This window comes from Plecotus auritus, assembly GCF_963455305.1.
Source record: "Plecotus auritus genome assembly, chromosome: 7".
NCBI lineage: Eukaryota > Metazoa > Chordata > Mammalia > Chiroptera > Vespertilionidae > Plecotus > Plecotus auritus.
Window position 1 is genome coordinate 11791913 of NC_137774.1, and position 18875 is coordinate 11810787.

General features: G+C 46.0%; 1 protein-coding gene across 1 annotated transcript in view; it reads right to left on the bottom strand.

The window, feature by feature from the left end:
• Positions 1 to 11004: 11004 nt before the first annotated feature.
• ZNF652 (zinc finger protein 652) overlaps positions 11005 to 18875 on the bottom strand; it is an 8704-nt gene continuing 833 nt past the window's right edge. Inside the window, exons 1-5 of the mRNA XM_080680577.1 lie at positions 18679 to 18875; positions 14862 to 15009; positions 14388 to 14503; positions 13541 to 13685; positions 11005 to 12194 (exon numbers count right to left, since the gene is read on the bottom strand). The exon at positions 18679 to 18875 is cut by the window's right edge and continues 833 nt beyond it. Coding sequence (XP_080536703.1) covers positions 11683 to 12194; positions 13541 to 13685; positions 14388 to 14503; positions 14862 to 15009; positions 18679 to 18875 — 1118 coding nt within the window. The 3' untranslated portion in view covers positions 11005 to 11682. The remainder of the gene's footprint in view (positions 12195 to 13540; positions 13686 to 14387; positions 14504 to 14861; positions 15010 to 18678) is intronic.

Sequence of the window (18875 nt, forward strand, 5' to 3'; positions counted from 1 at the left end):
GTGGAGAGGAATTCTGAAATGGTTGTGTTACTGGTGAAATAATGAAATCCTCCATCCTTACGACCTTTCCAGCTCATAGTTGCTAAGTCTGCATTGGAAATCTAGAAAAAATGATCTATAACTTTGACTAAGATGTGGTTCAAATGCTAAGCTTCTTGCATGAAGGACTGTGCCAAGGTATAAGCTCTTAGTAACTACTGGACTGCAATCTGAGGGCTGCTCCAAGTTATCGATTGCTGTGTAACAAACCACCCACATCCCGGTGGCTTAGAGCAATAATTTATTGTTAGTCATTCTTTGGGTTGGCTGGGCAGTTACTCCGCATTTAGTCAGAGGGTCAGCTGAGCTGAAGGATCTGAGATGCCCTCACCCACACGCTGAGGATCCTCGGCAGCGCATGGAGTGGCCCCTCATCGTTCAGTGGTCGCCTGAGCTTCTCCACTTGGCCGTCATGTGCCAAGAGAATGAAGGCAGACACTGCAAGACATCTTAGGCGTAGGCTCCAGAACTTGACATTATTTTTTTTAATATATATTTTATTGATTTTTCACAGAGAGGAAGGGAGAGGGATAGAGAGTTAGAAATATCAATGAGAGAGAAACATCGATCAGCTGCCTCCTGCACGCCCCCTACTGGGGATGTGCCCGCAACCAAGGTACATGCCCTTGACCGGAATCGAACCTGGGACCCTTGAGTCCGCAGGCCGACGCTCTATCCACTGAGCCAAACCAGTCAGGGCTGACATTGTTTTTTTAAAACTATTTTTAAAAAATGTTTTTATTGATTTTGAGAGAGGGAGAGGGAGAGATAGAAACATCAATAATGGGAGAGAATCATGGCTCGGCTGCCTCCCACACGCCCCCTACTGGGGATCGAGCCCGAAACCTGGGCATGTGCCCTGACCAGGAATGGAACCAGAGACCTCTTGGTTTATGAGTCAATGCTCAACCACTGAGCCACACCGGCTGGGTGGAACTTAAACATTATTTCTGCCACTTTCTCTGGTCAGAGAAATCACAAGACCAGCCCAGATTCTAAGGGAGTGGAGAATGGCCACACCTCTTATTGGGAACTTCATGGAGGAGAGGCGTGGGTGTGGACACACGGAGGTGTGACTCATTGGGGATCATCCTTACTATCATTTACCAGGGAGACCGTGAAAAGGGAGTTTATGCTTACATTGCAAGGAAGCAGCTCTCGTTGCCTCGGCACCGGCCGTGGGGTGCAGGCCCATGAGAAAGGGCTGCCATGGGCCTGCGATTTGAAGTGTCCCCTCCGCAGGCCCCAGGTGCAGGCGAGGGCGCTGCAGAGCTCGGACCCAGTCAGGCAGCAACAGAAACACATGAGACTTCAGGTGCTGGAAGATGCCGTTCACATCACCCGATTCTACACAGAACTGAGCTCAGGCCGCTGTTGGAATGCCACACACATCTGCCCTGCTTCAGGGCAGGCTTCTCCCAGCTGCAGGTGGGACTTCTTCATGCGTTGCAAAATGACTTTAGTCGTTCATGATCGGCGTTTTAAAGAAATGGAAAGTATCAACGTGTAGCACGAAGGTATTTTCTTGAACTTTTAACTCACTTCCAGAAACAGGCTCATCAATGGGTGCCTCGGAAGAACACCTGTCTTACCACAGGGCATGGTCCCCGTTGGAAAGCCGCTGATTGGGTATGTGTTGGGGTGGGAGGACCCACTGGATATCCACGAAGAAGCGTGTGTTAACCTCAGTGTCTAGGCAGAGTTACAAGATCATAGAGAAGAAGCACGGTAATCCTGTGACCTGGGCAGTTTCCTTCCGCTCTAAGGGGACTGAAACAAAGGGACCTTGAACAATGTGATTTCCTTTGAATTGCTCAGTGGCCTCATTGGAATCCTTAGGCGGAACCCAACAGGGCGGGTCCGCAGCGGGAAAGCCTTGGGACAGAGCCGTGGATCTTCCAGCTGGCTCCAGGAACAGCCCGATCTCACCACCTGACACGGGATCCGATAATTACCTGTTCGCTGCCAGTTTCTGCCACTGGAACATGTGCTCCTTGAGGGCAGGACTCTCTCCGGCTCGCTGCCGAGTCCCCAGTGGCTAGCTCAGTGCCCTGCCCGTGTTAGGCACTCAATAAACATGTGTGGGACCAGCGAGGAAGCGGAGGAATGGCTGGGGAGGGGGAGGAAGAGGCGCCTCACCCTAACAGCCGTGTTTCATCGGCACTGCTTTTCACGGCGTGTCCTTTAAAAGCTGTCTCCATCTGTGCTTATTTTTCTTCAAACCGGTTCGGAACCCAATTATGATCTTATTTTTTCACATACTGGTTTTTCTTTTCTTTCTTTTTCTAAAGGCTTTTATAAACATTCGTTTTCAGAGAGTGAGGAAGGGAGAGGGAGAGAAACACTGATGTGAGAGTGATACATGGATTGGCTGCCTCCTGCACACCCCTTACTGGGGATGGATCCCGCAACCAGGGCATGTGCCCTGACTGGGAATCAAATTGGCCACCGTTTGGTGCCTGGAACGACACCCAACCATCTGAGCCACACTAGCCAGGGCCCAAATACTGTTTTCTAGGCTACGTTCCGATTACGGCTCGACTGGTCAGGGTAGTGTTACTGAAACCAACCAGCACGGAGGCAGGCAGCACGGAGGGAGAGAACTCATCACTCTGACTTGGGTGGGCGGCCCTGAGGCACATTACCTTTCAGAAGGAGGTCTGCAGGGTTTGTGGGCTGGGCAGCCTCTACAGGACTGGAGACAATGGAGAGTAACAGATAAGGATTGTTCATTTTACCAAAAGAAAAACCACAACAAAAACACCCAAAAAACCCAAAAATACCACAAAACAAAAAACAAAAAACAATTCATTGAGCAAGGAGACCTCAAAATGTTGTCAATGGCCCTAACCGGTTTGGCTCAGTGGATAGAGCGTCGGCCTGCGAACTGAAGGGTCCTGGGTTCGATTCCGGTCAAGGGCATGTACCTTGGTTGCGGGCACGTCCCCAGTAGGGGGTGTGCAGGAGGCAGCTGATCGATGTTTCTCTCTCATCGATGTTTCTAACTCTCTATTCCTCTCTGTAAAAAAAAACACAAATCAATAAAATATATTAAAAAAATGTTGTCAATGGAGGATGAGGAAGAATTAAGCAAAGAAAGACACACAAAGGATATGGCTACTTTTTTTTTTTTTTTTTTTTTTTACTTTGAACATTAGCATTAAGTTGGTTACCGTACACATCCAAAGGCCCAGCATCTCGGAAATAATGAAGTGGCACACCTTGTACCAGAGTCTCACAAGAATAAAATAGACAATGCTACATCAAGTGGTTAAAATACACAAAAAGTAGTTTTAACAGTCTATAAATTTTATATACTTAAAATCATGATTGAGTTGAAATAAAAAAGTGCATTTCAATTGCTAAAAAAAATAATATTGGTATAGTTAACACAAGTGGGGAGGGGATCAGCACATTGAGGGATCTGACAGGATGCTGGGGGGAAAGATGGCTCCGGGGAAGCTAAGCTAGTTTGGAGACTCAGGAGAGCTCTGTCCCACCTCCCTGCGGCCCCGGGGCCGACCAGCTCTCCTCTCCCGTGTCTTTCCTGTCCGTCCTCAGAGATCCCGTCTGCCTCCCTGTCACATCCCCATCCGAAGGCTCTCCCAAACTTCTTTGCAGCATGAGAAGCACCTGCCCTACTCGAGTCAGCTTGACCTTCCACTGCATCTTGGCAGAGGTGGGAGGGGCCACTGCCCCCTCCGGCCTTGACACAAGTACCCCAGCCACGTGGCCTTCATCCTTTCGACCTCGCAGGCAGAACAGGGACCAAGCAGCTTCTGTTTTGTCAAACTCCTTTGGACAAATGTTCAACATTCAACAACAAGCTTTGTAAACCTAACACTAAACAATTTCTGGCAAGCAAACTGGATTTTCTTTTCTCTAAGAAGTGAGGAAAAGTGCAAGTGATTTCAGTACTGTCAGGGAAAACACAAATAAAACAAACAAGTTACACCTGGCCACCTGTTATCTAAACCCATCACAGCTTCAGTTTCTTTTTTTTTTTGGTCAAGTGTTGGAGTTACGCGTGGACACCTTTATTGGCGGGGGTGGGGGGGTGGGGAGGAAGGAAGCGGGGGAAGGAGACAGACAGCTATGCGTGAGGAAGGCCACACCAGGTGCAAATGCCTCCTGGCCCTTCAGGGAAAATCGTCACGGTCTGGTCTCGTGTTTCCCCTGAGCTGATTACCGACCTGCTTACAGTGCAGAGGCTGCTGCAAGGAGCTGATGAGGGTTCGGAGCCCTAAGACAACTGGCAGAGGGGGAACACACACGGAATTCTAACTGGAGGAGTGGCTGCTGCAGGGGACCTCCCTGGCCCTGGGGCTTGCTCCCTGGGGTAACAGACATCCATTTGGAGCAAACAGGTGAGAAGTATTTCCTCATTCATACTCCAGAGTTACCTCCGCGGCTCCTGTCCTCCTCAGAGATGTGTTGGTCCTGCGCTGGTGTTGGGATTTGGAAGGAGGAGGGTCGCCTTCCTGCGTTAGCCCAGAGCACTCTCCCTGGCTTTCAATCTTGGGCACCGTTATCTTAAAAGGCTAATTAAGATGCCTGGCCCCCAAGGACCTCTGACCCACACCTCAACCTTTGTTTGCATCATGAAGGCGGAGCAACTACTGGATGCAGTAATAAGGGACAATATTTTAAAAACCAAGGTCTATAAATAAGCATTGAGTCAAGAGGATGTTCCTAGGAGAGGTGAAAGCAGGCCCTTTCGTTAGAAGCTTAGAATAAGTCCTTTGCTGCCCCCTTGTGGACAAAGCCAGTACTGCTGATGAAAGAATCATACAGTTCATGTCAAGAAATACATACACATTTGAAGGACTCACCTGGCTTTCAGAGGCCATATATTTATATAATTTCCTTGGGGATGCAACTTCATAAGTAAACAGCAAAATTATGTCTCATAGTTTTTGTTTTTTACTTTTGAAAAACCTAATGAGTTGAATAATTAAGCACAGGTATTTCTGGGAGGGTTAGAGATAATAAGAGTATTTCCCACCAACTTGCAAATGCAATTAAACAGAGCCTTTGCCCTCTGCAGGATGTGAGTGGGCATCTCTGTCCTTCTGATCACATGGTCCCCTTCTCCTGTAAAAGACAGGTAGGGAGAAAGCCGGGCTCCTTCAGAGGAGCTGGATATTAGCTTGATTCTTTGGCACATCCGGTACAGAGACAGGCTCTTTGATCAAAACCAACAATGCAAGCATCAGATTTCCTTCTGCCGTGAAGCAACACTCAGCTCCTACCCCTTCTTGCCCCATCCCAATCCCTACATGTCCCCAAATCGTCTTAATCTGCAAATCCCCAATCTCACCAGAGAAAGCTCAACTTGTGTACAAGGGACCGGGAAGTAGGAAGCGGAGGGGACATGTCTCAGGGCCCAGGGCCCCATCACAGACGACGGGAAACGAGCCAACATGGTCTCTGGGACGCGGCCCCTCACGCGTGAACCACCACGGCTCTCCGCTGGTCCTGCCTGTGACTTGGAAGAGAAAAGCCACACGTTTCAAAGTGGTTACATTAGGTAGCCCGTTGCGACCGAAGAGGCAAACTTCTAGGTCAGTAACTGGGCTGTCAAGGCAAATTAGAGGGAAAAGAATTTAAAACAAGGAACCCTTGTTACCTATTTCTGTATAAAGTGACCTCTTGCACTTTTTAAACTAGCCATCCCGTTCCAAACAGCCAGTGAAGACTTCCAATGTCTTGAACTTACTCATTATCCAACACAAACCAGTTCTCACCATTGTGCACCGTCCCAACACATACCGTCGCCGGACAAAAAGGCCTCAGTTTACTAACAGCTGCCTTCGAGTCCCACTTCATGTGGTTACTGGTCTTGAGAACCTGAGCATGAGGATCATTAATTTGCAGGAAAGAGGCATGACACTGTAAGTCAAAGGAAAGGCCAAACTACTCAACTTACTAGCTTTCCTTCACTTAAAAAACCCCCTCACTCCCATTCCCTCATTTTAAGGAGTTTTCAGTTTTGGGGAGGACTGAAAGGGAGCAAGGGCCCTGTGGGCAGCACAGACTTCAGTTCTGATGGAAGGATTGGCCAACTGCTCATGTTTTATTAATAAGGTGCTCATATCACACGGAGAACACACTGCAACCCCCTTTATTATATCCTTCATATATTATCTATCAACAATCTTTAAAAAATTAATTAGATGAGAACAAACAGAAGAGAAAGTAACTGGAAGTTTTTGAGGAGGTGGATAAGCAGGGAAAAAATCAATCAAGGACTTGTGATAAACCCAGAGAGCACCTTTAAATGATGCGATTAAAATACAAGGATGGGTACAACCTTAAGGAGTATTTCCGGAAGGGGGAGGGCACACAGGAAAAGGGCATCGCAACAGCAGCATTCAGGATCCCTTAGCAACAGGAGGCAGGCAGGCAGGAAGACTAGGACAAGGAAAAGATGTCCAAAGGAGATACTCAGTGACCTTTCATTTTAAAAGAACATCTGGTTTCTGGTGAAAGGAAAGAAAGAATACGAGAGACAAGGATAAAATGTTTCATCATGAGAGATGTGATATGTGAAGGAATAAGATATAAATAAAAGTTAAAAATGCAATCTGAACATGACATGGGGGAACAGAACAAATATGTTCAAAATGCTCGCCCACGGTTTTAGCTGTTTTGTAGAGCCAAACCAACTGGAATAGGGTGAATTTCAACTCCTGGAGAGTGAAGTAATCAGAGGTAGGATTTAAACCAGGAAAGAATGTTCCAGGATGCTGGCTTTTTGAAGGCACTCAGGAACAGTGAGAGCATCAGATAAGAGAGACGTGTAGATTCATGTATCTGCCGTATGGAAAGAAAAATTCCAGAAACGCTGCGACAATACATGTATCACCGAGTAATACACAGAGTAACAAGGTAGAAATCCACTTTGTAAGTAGTTCCTTATAATAGTATAGCATCTACTTAGGGCAGTGGTCGGCAAACTGTGGCTCGCGAGCCACATGCGGCTCGAGAGCCGCGGTTTGCCGCTCTGTTGACTAATGAATTTGCCGACCACTGACTTAATAAGAAAGAAAAGTTTGCTTTCTGAATAGGCAACTCTGCAAAGTAGTTTTGACTTAAATGAAGAATTTGATAAACGGTACATTATCTGGTTCTTTATTCAAATGTATTGAACCTCAAGCTTCCAAGTTGGGACAACCAAGGAGTTTGATTTTCTTATGAATCTTGCAAAACCTATCCTCTAAGACAAAAAGACCTCATCATAAAGTCTATAAAAAGTCTCGAGTGTATAAAAGTATAGAAGTAGGAAAGTGGAGATTCTGATGGCGACTCTTATGGCTTCCATAGAAAGTGTAGAGGATCTCTGGTTTGCTTGAACGAGGTAGTGTCCAGGGTTGGAAGGTCATCGGTACCTATCATGAATGCTACCGTTGGCAGAAGCAGGTTAGGTAGGCGCTGTTATTACATAATAATGCCACTATCTCTAATGGCCAATGACCTCTCATTCCTGAAAAAAAAAAAGACCTTTTGGGAAATTTCTTATCTTGGTTTAGGCAAAGGAAAATGAAAACCCAATATTTACTTGCTCAATTTTACAGTCTGAAGAGTTCCAAGGGAGTTTATTTTTGTAATGGTACATAGCTGATAAAATTCTTCAATGTAACCTAACCCCTTTTCATTAAATACTTCCCATACACAGTCTAGAACAGCATCGAAATGTTCATCATGTGGGTCAACAATGTAATAAAAGCTGTCTCTTCTATACAGTAGCTCAAACAGAAAGGTTTCTCTAACTTTAGTTTTCTTTCTTTTTTCTTACAATAAAACCCCACCACCATCTGCGTTTCACTCACGGAAATCGGCAAGATGGGGTAACTGTATATACATCTGCAATGGATTTCTATTTCTGCTTGATCTCAAAATTTAAAACTTCCAGTGAAATAAAAGTTAAAACTAACCACATATATCCTCAACGAACATAAAAACTGAACAGTGTTCAAGAAGTAGAACATTCCAAGCTCACAAGCATCTCTTCAGCCTTTTGCCTCCAGTTAGTACACTAAGGACAACCCGATTATAAGGAGCGTCTAACCACAATGAAGAGGTGGCTCCAACACCTGTAGCTTTTAAGAAGATGGTAATGCCCATGCTCAGTCATCAACAGAGAGCAGTTCACGTCAGTGGTAGGCTGGAAAAGCATATGTAACCGTAACGTTTTATGCGGTGACCTCCCTGCTTGCTAAAAATAAAAATCAAATCACAAATACATGCGGAAATGAAGCCACATACCTTTCAACTGTTCATCTTACATCCTCCATTCAAATTAAAAAATGTAACTTGGTGTGAGCAGACCTGACTTACTATGAGAAAGCAGCAGCAGCCTTTCAATAAGGCGAAGAAAGAGTTTATATTTGAATGATAAATCTAGGAGAAAAGAACAGAAAATGGGGGGGGGGGGGGAAGCAGTATCAACTCAAGAAAGTCCTTGGGACTCTTCCTCAAGTAAGTCTTGACCCTAGCAATGGTACAAGGCTTTACAGACAGTAAAATTAAGTACTGAAGAACAGCCTCCATTTGGTATCTGTGTAATGCTGAGATGTGGCCAGTTACCTTTGAAAAACGGATTTAAGTACAGATAATGGCTGAGAACTCAAACTCCTCCACAGTTCTTTTTTCCATAAACAGAGAGCAAGTAGGAATAAGTTTTTTAAAAATCTCAGGTGCTGTACTGCGTGTGGGAGAGAAATCACCACGTACTGTAACTTTTATCTTGGAAAGGACCCAATCAAGTTATAACCCTGAGTCTGAGTCTCAAGCGTGTTCAACCTGATGTGCATATATGTTTAAGGCTTAATCCTGCAGTTCTCATATTCAGAAGCATTCAAGTTGTGACTATTCTTAATGCGTTTCATTACTCATGTGATATGCCACTGATGAAGAGTCGTTGTATTTTGGGCTATTTTCCTGAAGACCACAAATCCTGTCAGGAAAGGAATATTTACACAGTGGGGGGAAAATGGGAAGTTTTCAGATTGTTCCACAATACATCTCACTAAGAACTGTATTGTGTGACAGTGCTGATTTAAAAAATTTGCTTCTGTTAAGGGTGGTGGTGATTATTTGCTTAACACCGGCTTTCCTATGTAGCAGATACTTTCTTATGGCTATATTCACTCGAATAAAGAAATCAAAGACGACTACCTGAATTTTCCAGTGTATAATTATAGTACACCTCATAGAACGGTTGCTTCAATGGTCTCAAGTATAGAACTCAGAGTTGCTGCCCTTTACCGTACGTTTATTTAGAATAAAATAAGGTAGAGCCAATGAGCTAAGCTGCAGTTTACATCTTCAGTAAAAAGTGATTTGAGCATCACTGGCTTGGCCGTGAGACGATGATGTCTACAAAGCTTCCACACAGAATTCCCCGGAGACTGGGCGTGGCAGGAGGTGGCCACCAAAGATGTAACAGCCAACAGGGAATTAACTGTCCCTTTCCGGTTGGGTACCTGGGTGTTCACAGAATGTATACAAATATTTAAAGTGGCATTCTTTAGGAATTAGATCCAAAACCAGGAAGAAAAGTGTGTTTTGAGATACTTTTCTGCCTCGTTCCAAAATTTGTCTATGCTCATTATAGAAGACAAAGGCAACAATCACAATGGGGAAAAAATAGACATATGAAACCACAAAGCGAATAGAGAATGCAATATTTTTAAAACAGGGACTGAACCTCAATGGAAAAAGTACAATTTCCCCCCCATCAGAGCTAACCAGCCAGAAAGGTGCTTAAAGTATGTCTGCTGATTTACTATTAAAAAATAAATAAAGCCGGGGTTCTGACTCAGGCAATGATTCACCAGCCGGAGGAAAAGAGAAACGAAGACATTTCAAGACTAACAACATCAAGAGAGCTCCCTTCGGCAGCACCTGGACTGCAACTGGACCGGCCGAGAGGATTGGCTGCCTCTGCGCACGGACGACACGCAAACTCATGAAGCGTTCTGTATGCTTTTAAATAAACAAACACATTTTTAAAAATCAAAAGAGGAAGAGAGAGACAGTAAGGAGACCCAGCTTTGGAACTCAGTTCTCTGAGATGAAAAAGGACAGAAGTTTTAGCTGTGTTCAATCTGGGTAAATTCGATCCGGTAAGTACACTGATAGTTAGCCCTTCTGTGCAGCCTTGCCTACAGTAAGCTGCTGGTTCGTTGTGCTCTTCCAAAGTTCTCCGAACTGAAAAGAGTAACCTGCCTCAGGGTCTCCGAGGTGCCGCCCCCGCATCACCAGCACGCGGCCACCACAGGCCTGCAGAGCACCGGGCCGCAACTGACCTGCGGGAACAGGCTCCGGCTGTGACCTGTGCAGGGACAGAGACATGGCAAATGCAAGCACTGTGCTCCCACCCACCCTTGGGAGATGGATGTGGTGCCTCAGCCCCACGCACCGCCAGCCTGTGATGTCGGTGTGCTGTTCTCTTTTCCTATCGACTCCAGGAAAATAAAGCGACCTCAAAATGAGAAGTGTACTGAGACTTCACGCTGTCATTCCACGGAGGCTGAACAAGAACGGTTCCAAGGGAAGTGAGAAACAGGCGTGACTGGGATGAGACCATCCCCACTACTTCCTCCTCTGGACAGCGAGCAGCTTTCCTCGGGTTTTCAGAACAGGCCACTTCCGGTGACTTCCCGGGAAAAGGCCCCACGCTCTGCAAACCGTCCATTAATGCATCAACGGAACCATATGAAGCCTGGAGGGCAGGAGCATGCCAGTGAGCCCAAAGACACTGAGTGTTAAGCAGAGGCTAAAAAACTACCCAGCACTGACGCCAAGTTCTGAAAGCAACACCTCATGTCTGCAGTGACGTGGTCTGGAGACCCTCAGACACATCTAGTCTCTGAAGCACCTTTGAGTGGTACGGATGTAAGAATAGTAACTTTGAACTATAGAAGTTATATGCATCTTTAAGAATCACATTTTGATGATTATAAATTTTTTTTTCTATTTTACAACATAGGTCCAGCGACACTGAAAAAATTACACCGCTTATTGAAATACATTTCATTTTAGAAACAGACTACTAAAGAAGTCTATACAAAAACTCTAAAATAATTTCTGTAGTAAAATAAAGAGTGTGTTAGGAGAGCTACACAAGGAAGAAAATTTCCATCTTTCTCTGTAATGCTTGATATACCGTGAAAACATGGCTAGCTCCACTCTGCAGCCAGCACCAAAAGCTGAAAAGAATTCATTACGATACACAGTGATACAATTAATGCTCTGGATTAATCTCACAGTCTTCCCGATTAGTACAAAGGAAACCAGGCCTGTCCCCTCTTTGAGGAGAAGTCCGGGATATAAAAGCAAGCATACCTCATCAGCTGATATGAAATTATAAAATTCCACAGTCTGAGTGTTTGAAATCTATAAAAGTCACCAGAAAATGCAAGCACGTTGGGCTTTAGTTTGGTGGTTCCCCTGGTTTGGATGACGGGTCCCTCCATGACTCAAGGTGTTCTCGTCCGTCCCCTCGATGCGCTGATTCACCAGGACAGTGCCGAGCTGCTGGCGGGGCTGAGGAGCAGATAGCTGCAGAAGTGCTCCCAGCCCCGCCAGCTCCATGTGGGCACGCGGCGCGTGGAGAACACCCTTGGGAGATGGATGTTAGTGATGCTGTGCCGAGCCGTTCTTCTCGGCCAGGTGCCGCAGAAAGTTGTCCTCGCCCTGGCCTCTGTGGTTTAAAGGCTCGCTCTTGAAGAGAGCTGGAGGTGGGGGGAGGTGAGGGACGGGAGGGATGGGAAGGTGGTGCGGGTGGTGGGGGTGGGGGTGGATGTGAAGGTGTGAGAACGGGTGGGGGATGGGCCGCGGGGGAAGCGTGTTGACTGGGTTCATGTTGATTGGAGGGGCTGGGGTTGTGGGTGTGTTCACCACGGAAGGAACTGGGGCGGCTGGGGAAGTTGTAAGTGGGATCTGGACAGCAGGCGGCACGTTCACGGGGCTGGTCACCCGAAAGCACTTCTCCTTGTGGGCCTTAAGCATGTTGGAGAAGCGGAACCGCTGGCCACACACATCGCACGGATAGGGCTTCTCGCCTGTGTGAGTTCTGCGGTGCCTCTTCATGTTGGGGCGGCTGGTGAAGCTTTTGCCACAGATTTCACAGATAAAGGGTTTCTCTCCTGAGATGAACAGACACAAAAAAATGATTAGCTCCTCGGCGGTGATTATGTGCTCGTTATTCCTCAGATTAAGAAAGGAGATCACCACTCCTCTCCCTTATGGCATATTATATTCCATCAGTAAAACATGAGTCTCCTAGAGTGGGGACTTATCAGTAAGAGCAGATACGAGTAAAACGTACATACAGCCCACACCTGGGCTCGGTCTACAAATAAGGCACCGACAGCAGCGATCGTTCATGTCCTACGGGGAGAACTGCTCACACAATGCCCTGGGCTCCAGGACCCACCACCACAGACCACTCTCCGCCTCTAATCCAGGCAAGCTGGTCTGTAGGCAGCATCTGGCATTCCAGCCACAAGTGAGACTTTGCTGAAAATGTCCGTGGAGCGAGTCCTTGGTGGCCACGCGTGCGTCACCCTCGGCCTGGGGCTTCCTCTCCGGTATTGGACGTGGAAAGCTGGCTGGACGCAGCCTTCCACGTGAATTTCACGCCGCGGTGTTTCTCCACGGGAGCTACTGGCACTTCTGCAGACGGTCCTTCATCACGGGGGACTCCGGCACATCTGGAGGGCACGCAGCATTCCTGGTGCCGGCCTACTAAATGCCCCTGAGATTTTATAATAAAAAAGGCCCCACACCACTTCCAAATGTCCATGGGTATGTGGAGTGGAGAGGGTGGAGGTCTTCCTGAAAAGTAGTGAGTTTCGGTAAAGCAAACCCAATCAAACTTTTAAGAGTACTGAGAGGGTATTCTATGTAAAGCAGTCAGTGTCTCCCAGCTTTTAAAGGTCCAGGACCCTTTCCTCAGAAAAATACACACAACACAAGTTTTGTACTATTTCAGGAGACCTCATGCCCCAAGTAAAGAACCCATTTTCTTGCCGAAACCGGTTTGGCTCAGTGGATAGAGCGTCGGCCTGCGGACTGAAGGGTCCCGGGTTCGATTCCGGTCAAGGGCATGTACCTTGGTTGCGGGCACATCCCCAGTAGGGGGTGTGCAGGAGGCAGCTGATCGATGTTTCTCTCTCATCGATGTTTCTAGCTCTCTATCCCTCTTCCTTCCTCTCTGTAAAATATCGATAAAATATATTAAAAAAAAAAAAAAAAAAAAGAACCCATTTTCTTGAAGGAACCTGAAGTTACAAGGCACTAACAAGTAACCCTTTTAAAAACAGAGTTATGAAAGCCCAATCATTCAGTATTATAAATCTGTATTTTTATTTAAAGTGAAATTTCCACTTGGCATGAAAATTGGTGGTTTATATTTTGAAATAAACAGACTCACAGGTGATCATCAACAAGTACTTGAGACTGAGCTGTCCCTTCCCCAAGAAACCCTTACCAGTGTGTGTCTTCATGTGCTCGTCGAAGTACTGCTTCATGTTGAAGTCCTTGCCGCACCACTGGCACATGAACTGCTTGTGCCCGATGTGGATGCTCATGTGGGAGCGCAGCTGGTACTTGTACTGGAACCGCTCGTCACAGTTCTGCGGGGACACGGGAGACGTCGGGATGCCGAGCCCACGCTATAACCTCCGAGAGGCTTGCTTTTCCTACTCAGCACGGAACCTGCCTTTGTCACCTATTTGGCTCTGCCTGTAATTCTGCAGCTGCGTTATTAATAACAGGGAAATTTCTCATATGATGATTACTGATTTACCAAAAGAAAAATAACTCATGTGTCAGTTCAAATTTTAACAATGTGTTAAAAAAAGACATTTCTCATCCTGGCTGCTGTGGCGAAGTGGTTGGAGCAGCCACAGTGCACCAAAGGGTCTTGTGTTTGATTCCGGGTCAAGGGCATGCACCTCGGTTGCAGGTTCGATCCTCGGCCTTGATTGGGGCGTGCGTGGGCGGCAACCAATCCATGTCTCTTTCTCACTCACATTGATGTTTCTCTCTCTTTCTCTTGCTCCCCCTCTATCCCTCCCTTCTACTCTCTCTAAAAAGCAATGGGAAAAATATTCTTGGGTAAGGATTAACAAAAAACAAAACAAAAAAACACACAAAAAAAGGACATTTCTCTACCTAGCAGTGAGCTAACACGATGCTCAGAGCACATGTCTGGAGGCTCTGTGGCATCGCAGCCCGATGCCCCGCACTCCGGTATCCGCCTCTCGCTGCTGCACCGCACTGACGAAAGCTACTCCAGCCCCTAGGCCTGCGCCTGGCGGTGGCACCTTCCTTACCTCACATCTGAAGGGCTTCTCTCCGGAATGCTGCAGGGAGTGCACCTTGAGTGACATACTGCGTTTGAACGATTTCCCACAGGTTTCACATGTAAAAGGCATGTCTTTCGTGTGCGCTGCAACACAGAATGCACTTACACTCAAACTACGTTCACCCAAAAGCTCACACTGAGAAAGGTAGGTGTCCTACCGTAAGGCCATCACCCCATCTTAACTCCCCACACGCCAATAAGTGGGCTCTAACAGCAATGCCCTGAAGAGGAATTAAACAGCAACGCTGAAAAGAAACCTGGGCGTGGAAGACGGGACCGTTCCGTTTGGTGATGCTTACTGACGACACGTTGCATTTAGTTTCAACAAGTCAAAAGCGACTAAAGCAAGGCAGTGCCTCGGATCCTGCCCAGTACAGAGCATAGGACACACCAAGAACAAGGGAAAATTATAGGGTGAGGGAAACGGAGCTGACAAACTTACCAACCATGTGTTTCCTCACATGAGCCATGGTGTAGAATTTCTTCTCACAAATTTCACACGAGAACTTCTTTTCTGCATACCCATGGACGATCTTGATATGTTCGTGAAGGGACCAGAGTTTCTTGAATGATTTGTTACAGGAAACACACTGAGCAGGACAAACAGAAACAATCTTACTTACAGGGCCTTGCAGAAAGCCAGACCTGCCTGCTGGCAGATGGCGGGTGTGCTGGGTCATGGCCAAGGCCAGAATCCAACACACGCTGTCCTTCCATGCAGTCCAGGCCCAACACCAATGCCTGTGTGCTCGATTTCCCAAGATGCATCCTTTAGAGACACTTTGGGAGTGTGAAAACAATGGCAAAAAGACAAGAAGAAATGGAAAGTCCCACTAATATCGAAGAATTGACTGCTTGTATCAAGTTTGTGTTGTACCTATAAAAAGAACCTGCAAGCTTCTAGAAAATATATGCATTACCAAAAGTGGCTGCCTCCTACACGTGGATCACTAAGAGGTGTTTACCAGAAAATGCAAACTAATTTAAAATTAATGTAAATAGAAGAAGAAAAAACAAAATACATGTTAATGGTTATAGACCTGCAGAAGTATAACAATGTTTTTGTACCTTAGAGAATGTATTTGGAACTTTCATTAACACAAATTACTGAGATTTTGTTATATTTTTTCCAAATCTAATTTGCTCTATTAAACATTTCCCTCTGGCAGAATTTAACATAAGCTCTAACCGGTTAGCATCATTCTCCCTTTTCCCCTATAGCCCAGCTCCAGATGTCTCATACAAGCACCTACAGCAGCGATTTCCAATGGGTGTGCCACAGGAGTTTTTAAAGCATGCAACACCTGACTACGTAGTTAGGGGCACTGGCCCCTTAGACTGTCAAATAAAAAATTACAACAGCCATCTGGTGTGAATGAATAACAACTATGCCTATATTTCTGTTAGATTGGCAAAAATGTATTTTTGGTGTCCCGCGGAATTTCGGTAATCAGTGTGTGTGCCGTGCGATGGAAAAGGCTGAAAATCGCTGACCTACGGGAAACACATGAACACTGCTTAGCTCCCTGGATTATGAGTCATCAATGGTCTAGCCCCGGGGTCGGCAAACCGCGGCTCGCGAGCCACACGCGGCTCTTTGGCCCCTTGGGTGTGGCTCTTCCACAAAATACCACGTGCGGGCACGCATGTACAGTGCGATTGAAACTTCGTGGCCCATGCGCAGAAGTTGGTTTTCGGCTCTCAAAAGAAATTTCAATCGTTGTGCTGTTGATATTTGGCTCTGTTGCCTAATGAGTTTGCCGACTACTAGTCTAGACCAGTGGTCAGCAAACTCATTAGTCAACAGAGCCAAATATCAACAGTACAATGATTGAAATTCCTTTTGAGAGCCAAATTTTTTAAACTTAAACTTCTTCTAATGCCACTTCTTCAAAATAGACTTGCCCAGGCCGTGGTATTTTGTGAAAGAGCCACACTCAAGGGGCCAAAGAGCCGCATGTGGCTCGCGAGCCGCAGTTTGCCGACCACTGGTCTAGACTAAATGTTACCGTGTAGTTGGAAGCTGTGAGGATTAGGCAATTGTGGCATATTGTGTGCAAAGAGGTAAAGGCTAGTATATCACAGCGGTCGGCAAACCGCGGCTCGCTGGTCTAGACGATCAGGCATAAAGCGTATGAAAATAAAGTGCTTCTGGTTAAATCAAAACAACACTAGGAAGTTTAGGTAACAATCAGACTCTGAGATGCTTAAGGAAACAACATGGAATTTACTGTAAATAAAGATCTCTTAACATCACTGTCACTTCAGGAAACAAAGACTCTGACAAGGGTTAAAAAGATAAGCCGCTGCCCTAACCGGTTTGGCTCAGTGGATGGAGCACAGGCCTGTGGACTGAAGGGCCCCAGGTTCGATTCCGGTCAAGGGCATGTACCTTGGTTGCGGGCACATCCCCAGGAGGGGGCGTGCAGGAGGCAGCTGATCAATGTTTCTCTCTCATCGATGTTTCAAACTCTCTATCCCTCTCTTCCTCTCTGTAAAAAATCAATAAAATATATTTAAAAAAAAAAGATAAGCCGCTGACGAATACGGCTTGAGAAAAGGACAGACAACTCCTGTAAACCATTTTGCGGGACAGGTTTTAATTTTTACTTGTTACTAGGTCGTCATGATTCTAGGATCCATACTTAAGAACAAAGCAGTGTTCCTGAGGAATGTAAAGCGTTCATTTAGCAGCACCCAAAAACCTACACACATGCTTACACGTATTACGGTGAGAAACAGTGAGGAAGGTCACAAAAAAGATTCATCAAATGTTTTCTGTAACTTAATAAAGTAAATTTAAGTTAAAAAACTGTATAAAGGTCTTCAAGTTCAAGATACACCTTTTCAGCAACAAACCACACAGTCCCAGCTAGACCCCTAGGGCGCAGCAGCTCTTCACTCCCTGGGCCTGAACTTGGCAACCAACGCATCCCCAAGCCATGACTCAGTTTTCTTTTATTTACCCCGCATTTGGGAGATTAAATCACAACCGATGAATCAAAAAGCAGTTAAATTATATTTTAGCAAATAGAATTTATATATATATATATATATTTTTAATTTTTTAAAAAACTGATTTCAGAGAGAGGACGAGAGAGGGACAGAAACATCAATGATGAGAGAGAATCACTGATTGGCTGCCTCCTACATGCCCCCACTGGGGATAATGCCAGCAGCCCTGGCAAGTGCCCGGACCAGGAATCAAACCCTGACCTCCTGGTTCATGGGTCAACACTCAACCACTGAGCCACACTGGCCGGGCTACACTTTATATATTTAAAACTCTCTTTAAAGTAAAGCAATGATCTCAGTTGTTGATTAAAAGCAAGAGGAAATGTGAAAAATAAGGAGCACTCCAGGAAACAAACCAAAACAAAACAATTGCATCTTTTAAAAGAAATTTAGCTTAAATATGGTACAAAATAGGTCTATTTTACATGTTTTATGTAGGCATTAATAGACTTACCTTCTTAAGTATTCACTGATATGCACTCGCATGCGTTAACCAATACAGCTCAGCACAGTGATAAATTCACCCGACAAAACGTAATTAGCACACCTTCCACCCTATCGCAGCACAGTCCCCTCAAGGCACCAGCCCCGTTGGAGTACCACGTTTTGTTACCTTAACCACACGGTACGGTAGCGTTACACAGCCCTACTGCCAGGCGGGCAACATTTGCAACCCGCTCAGCCTCTCTTTAAAGTTTGCATATTCCCGTGGGCTCAGCCTCTTGACCAATTTAGTGTTGTCATCTCTCCACTGGTGAAAACAAACTCACTCCTGGAGATCTTCCATTTCCACGGGTCTGAGTCATTATGGTTTTTGTCCCCATCGGCTGCCCTAGAATCTGGCATCCTTTCAAGCCTAGACAGGGACCGCTCTCTATTCCCGCACTTTGCCCAGTATTTCCCACCTCGACAGAGAAGATGCCAGAATGAATTAGAACACAGGTCCCACAGCTCTGAATCTCAGTGCAACGTCGGCGTTGACCTTACCTACGGGGCAATCACCTACAACAGATCCCCCTTCCAATGTACCTGGCTTCCCACTAGTCCAGCGCCAGTTAATTTAATGCTTTTGAAATAAACGTTAAGCCTGGGTTTGGAAAGACCAGAGCAGGAGCTTTTAAAGAGCTAACTGGTGAAATCTGTCCCTTCGGCCTCTAGTGCACTTATTCTCGTGGGCAGATACCAGGTGAGTCTGAACAGCCAGGTTCTATGCTGCAAAGTGCCCTCTCGGTGATGAGACCTACCTGGATATTTTTCTCACAGTCTGTTTGCTGGTGAAGGGACAGCTCACTTTCCAGGACAAACTTCTTGCCACACTTATCACAAATCTGCATGCGCCTATGAGTAACGTTCATGTGCTTCTCCAGGTACCAGCGCGTATTAAACACCCTGGGGCACTTCTCACAGGTCAGAGTCTCTTTCTCTTCACACTTAGCTTTCT